General features: G+C 68.5%; 1 protein-coding gene across 8 annotated transcripts in view; it reads left to right on the top strand.

Moving 5' to 3' along the window:
* The window catches only part of LOC115655651 (ubiquitin carboxyl-terminal hydrolase 19-like), a 44053-nt gene that overhangs the window by 19039 nt on the left and 12340 nt on the right, over positions 1-12674 (top strand). For 6 of the 8 annotated variants that reach the window (XM_030571395.1, XM_030571397.1, XM_030571391.1 and 3 more), the window contains 14 exons: positions 606-764; positions 840-950; positions 1731-1841; positions 1982-2083; positions 2289-2429; positions 3304-3422; positions 3528-3665; positions 3963-4282; positions 4749-4859; positions 7284-7500; positions 7816-7968; positions 8232-8395; positions 8479-8639; positions 10185-11324. In XM_030571395.1, coding sequence (XP_030427255.1) covers positions 606-764; positions 840-950; positions 1731-1841; positions 1982-2083; positions 2289-2429; positions 3304-3422; positions 3528-3665; positions 3963-4282; positions 4749-4859; positions 7284-7500; positions 7816-7968; positions 8232-8395; positions 8479-8639; positions 10185-10415 — 2238 coding nt within the window. In that variant the 3' untranslated portion in view covers positions 10416-11324. Of the gene's footprint in view, positions 1-605; positions 765-839; positions 951-1730; positions 1842-1981; positions 2084-2288; positions 2430-3303; positions 3423-3527; positions 3666-3962; positions 4283-4748; positions 4860-7283; positions 7501-7815; positions 7969-8231; positions 8396-8478; positions 8640-10184; positions 11325-12674 lie in introns of those variants that run through there. The other 2 variants (XM_030571393.1, XM_030571394.1) reach the window with 2 other exon arrangements.

The raw sequence follows: 12674 nt of genomic DNA, 5'->3' as shown, positions 1-12674 counted from the left end.
TGTCCATCTGGGAACAGCGTCGGCCACACTTAGAGGCTGGGGGGCTCTATCCCAGGAAACTGCAACTCTGAAAAGGACTTGGGGTCATAGGGGATAATCAGCTTTACGTGAGCTCCCACTGTGATGCCGTGGCCCATGAGAACAGATCCTGGGCTGGCCATGTCCCATGAGAACAGAGTGGGCGAGGGGCTGTTGGCTCCAGCAGCGAAGGGGTAACCCGTCCCTGGGGCTGGAGGCTGCTGCCAGACAAATTCGGGTGCTAATTATGGTGGGGGGTGGAAGATTCTCCATCCCAGGCCGTGGTTCAGTGAGGAGCGGGGGTTTGCTAACAGCTGTGCTCGAGGGGTTACAGCAGGCAGGTCTCTGCCCTGGGCTGGGCCCGGGGCCAGACTAGGGGATCCCATGGGCCCTGCTGGCCTGGGGAGCTCAGGAGCCAGGACCGCCCAGCTAGCTGGGGCTGCTGCTGGACTTTCCCTCTGCCCCTGCACTGGGCTCCTGGGGCAGGCGGCCCGCAGCCCCGAGCCCTGGCACAGAACTGGTGCTAGCAGCTCTCGCCAGCCTGGTGGTGCCGAGGGGCCTGTGCTTGTGACCGTTCCTGCCCGCAGGCAATCGTGGCCAGCAAGGCCAGCCAGTTCACAGGCTACGCCCAGCACGATGCCCAGGAGTTCATGGCCTTCCTTCTCGATGGGCTGCATGAGGACCTGAACCGCATCCAGAACAAGCCCTACACAGAGACGGTGGACTCGGACGGGCGGCCCGACGAGGTGAGTGCAGCCGCCGGATGGAGGGTGCTGCCTTGGCCAGCGGGGCCGGGACGCTGACTTCTCCCTTCCCCTCAGGTGGTGGCAGAGGAGGCCTGGCAGCGGCACAAGATGAGGAACGACTCCTTCATTGTGGACCTCTTTCAGGGCCAGTACAAGTCCAAGCTGGTGTGCCCGGTGTGCGCCAAGGTAGGGCCCGGGGCCTGGCCAGCAGGCGTCTGTCCGTGGGGCGGTGGGCACAGCCTGCTCGGTGCAGGGTCACCGGGCCAGCCACAGTACCTGCTCCCTCAGCCACACTAAAGCCTGCCTTGCCAGCAGGGGTACTGGGTTCCTTGGCCATCCCGGGGGCTCATCCATCACTCCTCCTCCCACCCCAGTGCCCGGTGTCACCACTTCCTCTGACCCCGGGGCCTCTGCCTGCTCCTGTGCCGCTTGCCATGGGAGCCTTCCAGCCCAGGGCCCCTGCCCTGCCCTGCCCTGCCCCAGGGGCTCCTCCACTGCTTGCCATCAGAGCCTTCCAGCCCAGGGCCCCTGCCCTGCCCTGCCCCGCCCCAGGGGCTCCTCCACTGCTTGCCATGGGAGCCTTCCAGCCCAGGGCCCCTGCCCTGCCCTGCCCCAGGGGCTCCTCCACTGCTTGCCATTGGAGCCTTCCAGCCCAGGGCCCCTGCCCTGTCCCGCCCCAGGGACTCCTCCACTGCTTGCCATTGGAGCCTTCCAGCCCAGGGCCCCTGCCCCGCCCCGCCCCAGGGGCTCCTCCACTGCTTGCCATCGGAGCCTTCCAGCCCAGGGCTCCGGCTCTGCCCCAGGGGCTCTGCCTGCTCCTCCGCCACATGCCATCGGAGCCTTCAGGCCCAGGGCTCCGGCTCTGCCCCAGGGGCTCTGCCTGCTCCTCCGCCACATGCCATCGGAGCCTTCAGGCCCAGGGCTCCGGCTCTGCCCCGGCTGACTGTTCCGCCCTGTGCACTGCAGGTATCCATCACGTTTGACCCCTTTCTCTATCTGCCGGTGCCCCTGCCCCAGAAGCAGAAGGTGCTGACTGTCTATTACTTTGCGAAGGAGCCGCACAAGAAACCGGTCAAGGTAAGGAGCTCTCCTGCCATGTGCTTCGCTGCTGGTGGCTGGGGGCTCTCCCGGGAGGCACGCGGCTCCTGGCTGGGCTCATGGGAGGGAGGCGAGCGGGGCTGGGCGTGGCCTGGCTGACCGCCCTCTCTCCACGGCAGTTTCTCGTCAGCATCAGCAAGGAGAACTCCAGCGCTGCGGAGGTGCTGGACTCGGTCGCCCACAGCATGCGTGTGAAGCCAGAGAACCTGCGCCTGGCAGAGGTGAGTGCAGTGCCCCGCTCTGCAGAGCTTTGGGGCTGCCCCCGGTGCCTACGTCCGGTGTGCTGAGCCTGGCGGCATGGCCGTGGGAGCGCAGAGCTCTGTGTGTGCTCGGGAGCCAGGCCTTCCCCTGCCAGGGGCGCCCGTATGCCAACAGATGGGCCAGGCAGCCTGCGGACAGAGCCTCACTCCCCTGCTTCCCCGGCAGGTGATCAAGAGCCGATTCCACCGCGTGTTCCCGCCGTCCCAGTCGCTGGACACAGTCTCCCCCACAGACCTGCTCCTGTGCTTCGAGGTGCTGTCCCCAGAGCTGGCCAAGGAGCGGGTGGTGGTGCTGCAGGTCCAGCAGGTACGCAAGCTGCGGGAGGCCTGGGGGACTGGTCCCTTCTGCCGCAGGCAGCTCTGGGCAGCGCCAGCTGGGAGGGCAAGTCCAATGCCCAGCTGCCCTGCTAAAGAGATCACTTGGCCAGTGGCTGGGACTTGCTGGCACCTTGCCGTGAGCCCAGGGGCTGCTCCGCATGCAGCACCCCCGCCAGCGGCCTTTCTCCTTGGCAGCGATGGGGGAGGAGCACAACGCTGAGGCTGCCAGCCGGGGTTGGTGTCCTGTGCAGTCTCTGAGGAGAAAGGAGCTGGAGGCGGGCAAGGTGAGCTCTCCCCCACCTTCTGTGGGGCTCAGGCACCAGCCCAGCCCCTCCTCCTGCAGGGCTTCATCTGTCCAGGGGCTTGTGGTGACATGCAAGTGTCCCATTTGTAACTTCACTTCAGAACTGGGGGCCAGCCGGCCACCTCTTACCAAAAAGGCAAAAGAGACAACGGAAAAGATAAGAACGCGCCAAACGCCGTTTGTGTTTCTGTTCTGGTCTGGTCCAGTAAGAGCAGAGACAGCTGTGTGTCGTTTTGATTATAGAGTCCGCGAGAACCCTGGCAGAATTGACTTGCCGTGATTTGGACACGTAGCTGTGCATAGCGATTGTTTTCCTAACGTTTAGGAAGTGTTTTAGGAACATGTGCAGTAAAGTTGGTAGCCGCACTCTGAGGCCACCGAAACCTTCGTGAGAAACCTTGCACTACCCCTCCCAGTTTGTGATTCCCCAGGGGCGGGCGGGCGGGGGCCGCAGTGTGTGCTGGGTCCTGTCACCTCGCTGGCCCGCACTCCGCGGTGATGGTGCTGCAAGGATCCTGCCCTGCGTGCCAGCACGCCGCTGGGTAACCTTCTCCCTCAGCGTCCCCAGGTGCCCAGCGTCCCCATCAGCAAGTGCGCGGCCTGCCAGAAGGCGCAGCAGTCAGAGGACGAGAAGCTGAAGCGCTGCACTAGGTGCTACCGAGTGGGCTACTGCAACGTGTGAGTTGGCACGTGCGGGCGGGGGTGGGGGCAGCGCTGGCTTGTCTGGGGGCAGTGGTAGGCTGGGGAGAGGGCCCTCGAGACTCAGTGATCTGCGTGTTACAGGGCGTGTCAGAAAACGCACTGGCCAGATCACAAAGCCCTGTGCCGGCCCGAGAACATCGGCTTCCCCTTCCTCATCAGCGTGCCGGAGTCGCGCCTCACCTACTCCCGGCTGGCCCAGCTCCTGGAGGGCTACGCAAGGTAAGGGCACCAGCTGGGCAGCTCTTGCACTGTCGCCTCTGCACTAGGGTCACGGGCCACGCTGCCGGGCCGCTCACTGAGCTCTCCCTGGCAGAGAGCTGTGGGAGTGGAGTGGCACCTTGCAGCCTGGCCCGCGGCCCCCCCTCGACGTCTCCGGCTGACAGAATTCCACACAAGGGGCTCTCTGCGCTCGCGGAGGGGGGCTGAACGGGGGGCTCCAGCCTGGGCGTGTACTCTTCTGGGCTCTGCATCTCTGTTCGCGCCCCCCTGGCTCTGATGGCTCTTCCCTCCCACAAGGTACTCGGTCAGCGTGTTCCAGCCTCCTTTCCAGCTGGGCCCGCAGCCCCTGCTCCCCGAGAAGCTGGACCTGCCTGCGAGGAGTAGCTGTGTGGCTGTCCCCCCTGCCCCAGAGGCAGGGGATGCAAACAGGGCCCCCCACCGGCAGGAGCCCCAGCTATCCACCCTGGAGCTGCACCCAGAGCTGGGGGAGGCCAGCGCAGTGCCCAGGAGTTCCGCGCTCGGCTCTGACTCGGGCTGCTCTGAGCACTCTCTGGAGGTGCAGGGCGAGGGCTGCTGGGTGAAGGAGCCGTCTTACGAGCGAGGCCCCAAGCCTGAAGGTAGGAGCCCCAGGGCTGCTCGGTGTCCCCGGCCCCACTGCCTTCCTGGCGCTGGCCAGCACAACCCTGCCAGCTCCGTGCGAGGGGATGCCCCAGGCAGCCCCGGAGATGGCAGCCCTTCCTACTGCCCAGGGCATCCTGTCTGCAGAGCCCCTCGCCTTCCCATCCCACTGCTCTGCCCTGCTGGAGGAGGCCGTCCCAGCCACCTGTCACTCAACCCTGCCGCAGGACCTAACCCAGCTCTCCTGTCCCCGGCTGCTGCGGGGCAGCTCCTGGCCCACCAGGGAGCGGGGGTGGTGATCTGCCCTTGTGGAGGGAGCGCTTGGTACCCACAGTCCTCCCCCCCCCCCCCGGAGCAGCAGAGCTGCTCCCCTCTGGAAGTGCCCTGTATGCCTGCAGAGGTTCCTGCAGCACAGGGGCCCTGCCGCTGAGCACTCCCTGAGCGGCTGCCTTTGCCTGTCCCCAGCTGCCGTCCCCGGGTACCAGCATGCGCCCGACGCCCTCAGTGCCCATGCCACTCAGTTCTACATCAACAAGATCGACGGAGCCAGCCGAGAGCACAAGCTGGAGGAGAAAGGTGAGCCTGGCCCGCCCCGCCCTTGCCTAGGCAACTGCCCCAGAGGTGCCCTCACTCCTGCCTGCCCGGGCCGTGCGCTCCTTGAGCACCCAGCGCAGGTGGGGCCGGAGCTCTTCTCCACAGGGCAGAGCTCAGCACCCATGCACGGGGGAGGAAATGCAGAACCACAGCCCGGACGCTGTCTCCCGGCTGGCGCGCACGCTGCAGGTCCTGAAGCTGAGCAGATTTCCATATGCACCCCATGGCATCTGGGTCCTGGGCACAGCCACACTGCATGGCTTTGATTGGGAGCCCCAGGTGGGCTGGCCACTACTCCCTTCCTCGGGGCAGCAGCAGGGAGGGGAGTGGTAGCCCTGCCTGGCAGCCATCGGTTGCTAGTTTCTAGCTGAGGGGAGGAGAGCCTGATGCCAGGGCAGCTCTTCCCCTTCCCCGCCACTGGTTGGACCCTGGGGTGTTGGGGTGTGGGGGGTCTGGTGCCTGAGCCCCTGGCAGGGAGTAGTGAGGGGGGAGCAGGGGGCTGCTGTCTGAGCCAGGAGCAGAGTTGGGGGCAGCCCAGGGGGCTGGTGTCTGAGCCCCTGGGCAGGGAGCAGTGGGGGTTGGCCCAGGGGGCTGGCGTCTGAGCCCCTGGGCAGGGAGCAGTGGGGGGCGGCCCAGGGGGCTGGCGTCTGAGCCCCTGGGCAGGGAGCAGTGGGGGGCGGCCCAGGGGGCTGGCGGCTGAGCCCCTGGCCGCGAGCAGTGGGGGGCGGCCCAGGGGGCTGGCGGCAGAGCCCCTGGGCAGGGAGCAGTGGGGGGCGGCCCGGGGGGCTGGCGTCTGAGCCCCTGGGCAGGGAGGAGTGGGGGGCGGCCCAGGGGGCTGGCGGCTGAGCCCCTGGGCAGGGAGCAGTGAGGGGCGGCCCAGGGGGCTGGCGGCTGAGCCCCTGGCCGCGAGCAGTGGGGGGCGGCCCAGGGGGCTGGCGGCTGAGCCCCTGGGCAGGGAGCAGTGGGGGGCGGCCCGGGGGGCTGGCGGCTGAGCCCCTGGGCAGGGAGCAGTGGGGGGCGGCCCGGGGGGCTGGTGGTTGAGCCCCTGGGCAGGGAGCAGTGGGGGGCACCCCGGGGGGCTGGCGGTTGAGCCCCTGGCTGTGAGCAGTGGGGGGCGGCCCAGGGGGCTGGCGGTTGAGCTCCTGGGCAGGGAGCAGTGGGAGGCGGCCCGGGGGGCTGGCGGTTGAGCCTCTGGCTGCGAGCAGTGGGTGGCGGCCCGGGGGGCTGGAGGCTGAGCCGCTGGGCAGGGAGCAGTGGGGGGCGGCCCAGGGGGCTGGCGGCTGAGCCCCTGGGCAGGGAGCAGTGGGGGGCGGCCCGGGGGGCTGGCGGCTGAGCCCCTGGGCAGGGAGCAGTGGGGGGCGGCCCGGGGTCTGGAGGCTGAGCCCCTGGGCAGGGAGCAGTGGGGGGCGGCCCGGGGTCTGGAGGCTGAGCCGCTGGGCAGGGAGCAGTGGGGGGCGGCCCGGGGTCTGGAGGCTGAGCCCCTGGCCGCGAGCAGTGGGGGGTGGCCCGGGGGGCTGGCAGTTGAGCTCCTGGGCAGGGAGCAGTGGGGGGCGGCCCAGGGGGCTGGAGGCTGAGCCGCTGGGCAGGGAGCAGTGGGGGGCGGCCCAGGGGGCTGGCGGCTGAGCCGCTGGGCAGGGAGCAGTGGGGGGCGGCCCAGGGGGCTGGCGGCTGAGCCCCTGGGCAGGGAGCAGTGGGGGGCGGCCCAGGGGGCTGGCGGCTGAGCCCCTGGGCACGGAGTAGGGGGCTGGCGGCTGAGCCCCTGGGCAGGGAGCAGTGGGGGGCGGCCCAGGGGGCTGGCGGCTGAGCCCCTGGGCAGGGAGTAGGGGGCTGGCGGCTGAGCCCCTGGGCAGGGAGCAGTGGGGGGCGGCCCAGGGGTCTGGCGGCTGAGCCCCTGGCTGCGAGCAGTGGGGGGCGGCCCGGAGGGCTGGAAGCTGAGCCGCTGGGCAGGGAGCAGTGGGGGGCGGCCCGGGGGGCTGGAGGCTGAGCCCCTGGCTGTGAGCAGTGGGGGGCGGCCTGGGGGGCTAGCGGTTGAGCCGCTGGGCAGGGAGCAGTGGGCGGCGGCCCGGGGGGCTGGCGGCTGAGCCCCTGGCCGCGAGCAGTGGGGGGCGGCCCGGGGGGCTGGCGGCTGAGCTTCTGGCCGCGAGCAGTGGGGGGCGGCCCGGGGGGCTGGCGGCTGAGCTTCTGGCCGCGAGCAGTGGGGGGCGGCCCGGGGGGCTGGTGGCTGAGCCCCTGGCCGCGAGCAGGGGGCTGGTGGCTGAGCCCCTGGGCAGGGAGCAGGGGGCTGGCGGCTGAGCCCCTGGGCAGGGAGCAGTGGGGGGCAGCCCACGGGGCTGGCGGCTGAGCTTCTGGCCGCGAGCAGTGGGGGGCGGCCCGGGGGGCTGGAGGCTGAGCCCCTGGCCATTGCAGGCGATGCCCCGCTGGAGCTGACGGACGACTGCTCCCTGGCCCTGGTGTGGAAGAACAACGAACGCCTCAAGGAGTTTGTGCTGGTGGAGTCCAAGGAGCTGGAGTGTGTGGAGGACCCGGGCTCGGCCAGCGAGGCGGCCAGGGCCGGCCACTTCACGCTGGGCCAGTGCCTCAACCTCTTCACCAAGCCCGAAGTGCTGGCGCCCGAGGAAGCGTGGTGAGGAGGGGCCGGCTCTGCTGTGGGGTCCCTGCTTGCCCTGGGCCGGGAGAGGCTGGTGACAGGCTCTGAGCCGTGGGCAGTGTCTCCCCCATGGGCTCTGGCCCTGGGCCTGCGGGGGGGCAGTGATTCCACAGGCTGTGGGGCCATGCTGCTCTGCCCCAGGCTGTGGGGCCGTGCTGCTGGCCACCCCTTCGCTCACAGCTCCGCTGGGTGGGGGGCAGCATCCAGGCCCCCGCCTAGGGCTCTCGGGGGAGGGTCAGGCTGCCTGGGCAGGGGAGCCCAGCAGCAGCGTAACCGGCTGTGCCTCCCCAGGTACTGCCCCCAGTGCAAGCAGCATCGCGAGGCCTCCAAGCAGCTCCTGCTGTGGCGCCTGCCCAACGTGCTCATCATCCAGCTCAAGCGCTTCTCCTTCCGCAGCTTCATCTGGAGGGACAAGATCAACGATATGGTGGAGTTCCCGGTCCGGTGAGCTCAGACCCAGAGCTGCCTTGGCCCAGCCCCCCCAGGGGCACCCGGCTCCAGGCAGGCTGGGGGCTGGTGAGGGGGCCACCAGGCCAGCGGCAGGAGCGGCCTCTCATGGTTGCCTTGTCTCCCCAGGACCGTTGAGGCTTGGGCAGGCCAGGAGCCGAGGTGGGGGCTGGGCCGGGAGCCGAGGTGGGGGCTGGGGGGAGCCGAGGTGGGGGCAGGCCGGGGACGGGCAGGGGCTCATGGTTCCCTCCTCTCCCCAGGAGCCTGGACCTGAGCAAGTTCTGCATTGGGCAGAAGGAGGAGCAGCAACAGCCCATGTACGACCTGTATGCGGTGATCAATCACTACGGTGGGATGATCGGCGGGCACTACACGGCCTATGCCCGGCTGCCCAGCGACAAGACCAGCCAACGCAGCGACGTGGGTGAGGAGCCAGGCCAGGGCCATGCCCTGCCCAGGCGGGGGCTGTGCGGGCCGCGCGCTGACCCCGCTCTCCTCTCCCCTAAGGCTGGCGGCTCTTTGACGACAGCACGGTGACCACGGTGGACGAGAGCCAGGTGGTGACGAGATACGCCTACGTCCTCTTCTACCGCCGGCGGAACTCTCCCGTGGGGCGTCCCCCGGAGCACCGGCCAGACATGGCTGCCGCCGAGCCAGCCGCCAGCCAGGTGAGAGTTGCGGTACCTGTGCAGGTCGCCTGGCCAGCCGTTGGGGGTTCTGGGCAGCTGCTCACCCATCGAGGGGCTTTGAGGGAGACGGGGGGGTGCAGCCCCAGGCTGGGGCTCGGCATGGGGTGCCAGTGGGCAGGCACCACATGACAGGAGCTGGGGAGCCCAAGGGGCAGGGCAGAGCGCAGCAGGGCCCTTCCATCCTCAGGGCTGCACTGCGGGGAGCCCAGAAGGCCCCTGTGAGGGTTATGGAGCCTGAATCCCTGGTGACCCCAGTGAGGGGGTCGCCTTGAGCGAGCAGCTGGGATGCCAAGGTGGCACCCAGCTGTGGAGCGGGCTCAGCCGCCAGCGCTGGGGAGACAGGGCTACGCAGCCCTGCAGGGGCAGCCGGTGCTGCGGCTCGTCATGTTAGCAGCAGGAGGCGTGGCCCCAGGTTCCCCTTCCTGGCCTGTGCACCACTGCCCAGAGACCCGCCGCCCTGTGCCGCTTCCGTCCATGCCAGGAGATGGTGCCACTCAGCCGGGCTGCTGGCCACTTGGGCTCGGAGGGCGCTTTCCAGATACTCGCTTGGCTTGGCGCCCGGCACGGCCTGTGCCAGGCTGGCTCCTTGCCTGGTTCCTCGCCCAGCTCCTCGCATGGGGCTCAGCGCTCGTGGTCGGGGCCTGGAGCGGCTGCTGCAGGCAGGAATCCGGCTGGCTGCGTGGCTCCTGCCCCAGAGCACCGAGGGCCCTGTACTGAGCAGGCCCAGATCTGGGCGCAGCAGCGGCTAAGGAGAGGAGCTCACCCCGTCTCTGCGAATCAACGACAGCCAGGGAAACTCTCGCCAGCTGGAGGCAGGGCAGGGGAGCAGTGCGAGGTGCCTGCTAGGGCGGCATGCGGGGGACCCCCGTCACCTCCTCTCACAGCTGCCTGCAGCGGGGCAGCGTGCAGCTGCTTGGATTCCCATCTGCAAGCGGCAGGAGGCGCCAGGCTGCTCCCCCAGATCACTGCCGCCGTCCTGTGCACTCGGTGCCCACCTGTAGAAACCGAACTGTGACTGGCTGTTCCCAGCTCTCCTGTGGCTGCAATTGGCCATCCCTGGGAATAATCCTCCTGTGATTGGCGGTCGTCTGACTGATTCTCTCGGTTCCCACCTGCAAAAGCTGGGCTCTGACTGGCTGTCGTCTGATCCTCTTGCATTTGGCAAATCTGGGCTGTGACTGGCGGGCGTCTGTGCCCTGCGCTCCTGGAGCCGCTGGTCTAGGATTCCTGAGTCACTGCTGGCGCTGGGAGATGCCATCCTACAAAGCCAGCCTCAACTGGCCGCCTTCCTGGCTCCTCGGCTCACCCCGAGCCCTGCCTGGTGCCTGTCTGCCTGCTGCTGGAGCCCAGGGAGGGGAGACGGCGCAGGGCCTGCTGGCTGCCCGGATCACAAGCTGCGAGTGCTGGTGGCCGGGGGAGGGCCTAGCTGGCCGCTCGGTGGCCAAGCTGCGCCCGGTGGGGGATGGCGAGACGGGTTGCTTGGTGTGTTCTCCTCAAGTGCTGACGCAGGTTTCCACATCGCAGGCTTCTCTGATCTGGCAGGAACTGGAGGCCGAAGAGGAAGAGGAGCCCGAGGCTCGCAGGAGGCATGCCAGGACGCCCTGTCGGCCCCGTGGCCAGAAGGCGAGCCAGGCCGCCCGGCAGCACTCTGACGAAGGCTGCCTCCGATATGTTGTGCTGGGCACCATGGCAGCCATTGTGGCACTCTTCCTAAATGTCTTCTACCCCCTCATCTCCCAGAGCCGCTGGAGATAAGCGCTGGGAGGGCAGCCTGACCAGTTCCAGCCGCCCTGGCGAGGGCTGCTCTGTGCCGAGGGCATTGGGACACCTCGCCAGGTAGGTGCTGGAGTGAGCCCCGCTGCCATGACACCCACCATGGAGACCTCGCCGGGCAGCCCCCCTTGCTCTGCAGCATACACGGCCAGGCTCCGTCCGGCTCCTGGGGAGTGGGGACTCTCCAGGCTGCTCTGCCCATCGGCCGGGGCCGCCCTCCAGCAGCATGTGCTCTGGGGTGCAAGCAGCTGGAACTGCAGACCAGCGAAACGCAGCTGGGCCTGCAGCGTGCTACTAGCCTGGGAGATCGGATCACTGCTGGCACTGCAGCCCCGAGGATGGTACGTGCTGACCCAGGCAGGTCTTGGCCAAGCAGTAGTGAGGTTGGGACTGGTGCAGCGCTGGTCTCCTCTACTGCAGAGCGATCTCCCGCTGAGCCTAGCGCTCCCTCGTGCTAGCCGTGGGCTCTGCTCCTGGCACACTGGGTCCTAGGGTGCCCGTGACTCCAGGCGTGGTGCTGCCCGGAGGTGGCTGGCAGGCTGGCCTCAGGGCCATCACACACACAGTTGTTCGGGCTCATGCCCGCTGGACTTGGCTGCCTCCCTGATGATTGGCCCGCTGGCTGTGGCCTTGTGACTAATAGTCCCCAGTGTGCAGCAGATCTGCCTGCTCTGCCCCCGTGTGCCGGCTGGGAGTCCCACAGCCCGGGTGGGCTGAGCCTCAGCCACGGTCCAGCACGAGCTGGTGAGAGGTGGGAGCCAGTCTCTCTGCCCTGCCTGGGGAAACCCCGCCTGGCGCTGGGCCCGGGGAGGCAAGTTCCCGCCAGGACAGCAGCAAAGTGCCCTCCGTTGTATACTGTATGGACCATCTGAATAAAGCCGGGCTGTCCCAGCCATGCGGTGCCCGTCTCCTTTCTCTGCGGCAGGGAATGACTTGCCAGGGGCCAAGGGAACTGGCACCAGACCCCTATCTCTGCCGTAGTCGCGCCACCGCGTGCCACACTCTGCTCAGCTGTCCTTGGGCTGCTCTTCGTGCCCGTGCTGCTGCCCAGCCTGTGGGCCTGAGAGCTGCACGGCAGAGCCAGCCCACCCTACGCTGCAGCTCGGCTGAGAACAGGGCCTGCCAAACGCCAGGGCAGAGCCCGCCCAGGCAGGTGGGAAACTGGGGCTCCAAGCAGGCATGCGCTGGGCTGGACTGGGGGGAGAGAAGCCCTGCTAACGCTGCAGAGGGATGTCAGGGGGCTGAGCTAGGAGGAGTCTGATGTGCAGAGTAGCACTGTGGGGTGCCCAGGGTGGGTCGCTCAGTGTGGCTCGGGGTGCATGGCATTCTGTCCGGATTTGTGCACTGCGCTGCACCCCTGCCTGATGCAGCCCAGGCGAGTAGTCTGCTGTAGGGTGCGGCGACCCCTACGGCAGGCGATGGCAAAGACCTGGCTGTCTCACACCTGTGAATGCAGCACCACATGCAGCCCCGCTGTTGGCCTAGCCCCCTGCCCAGCCTGCCTGTGCATAGCCCCTGCTGGCGGGGGGTGGGCGAGCCCTGGAGCGAGACAGGGGCACAGCAGGCTCTGGCCTGGGACAGCCTGTGCCTGTGGCACTTGGCTGGCTTCGCAGGGCTGGGGCTTGCCTTCAGCGCTCTTGGCAGCCCAGACACAATGCGGGGCGCCTGGCGGCGTCTGCTGCTTGTGGCCTTGGCTGGCTGGGAGGGGAGCACGGGGCTCAAGGGCTGACCCTTCTCTGGAGTCGGTGAGGGAGACCCCTGCTGACCCCGAGGAAGGGGCGACTGGCCCAAGAGTTCTGGATTCTGGCCCAGTGCTGAGCCATACTTCCTCTGTCCTCACAAGGAGGAAGAGGCAGGGCTGGGGCCAGTCTCCGCCCTGTCACCTGCCCCTCTGGGTCTTGGGCCTGGTCAGTACAAGTTCCAAGGACCTGCCATGGGGGCAAGGGGCAGCTCTGGGTCAGTAGGAGCTGTAGGGTCTTGCTCTTGGCCTGTGGTTTTGGCTTATCCCCACCCAACTTCATTAGAAAAGAAAGGGAGGGCCCCGCAAGCTAGGGCCAGGCAGCCCTGTGGCGGGGAAATTGGTGCTGGCACACCATGCGGTCCTGGGCACTGCCCATTTGGCTCCATGCGCAGCCACAGCCAGCAAGCCGAGGAGTGGCTGGAGAGCGTGTGCAAACCGTGGGGTCCTGGGCACTGCCCACTTGGCTCCGTGCGCAGCCACGGCCAGCAAGCCAAGGAGTG

This window comes from Gopherus evgoodei, chromosome 7 (genome assembly GCF_007399415.2).
Source record: "Gopherus evgoodei ecotype Sinaloan lineage chromosome 7, rGopEvg1_v1.p, whole genome shotgun sequence".
NCBI lineage: Eukaryota > Metazoa > Chordata > Testudines > Testudinidae > Gopherus > Gopherus evgoodei.
Note: the sequence above shows the minus strand (reverse complement) of the source record. Positions and strands in the feature narration are given on the sequence as shown.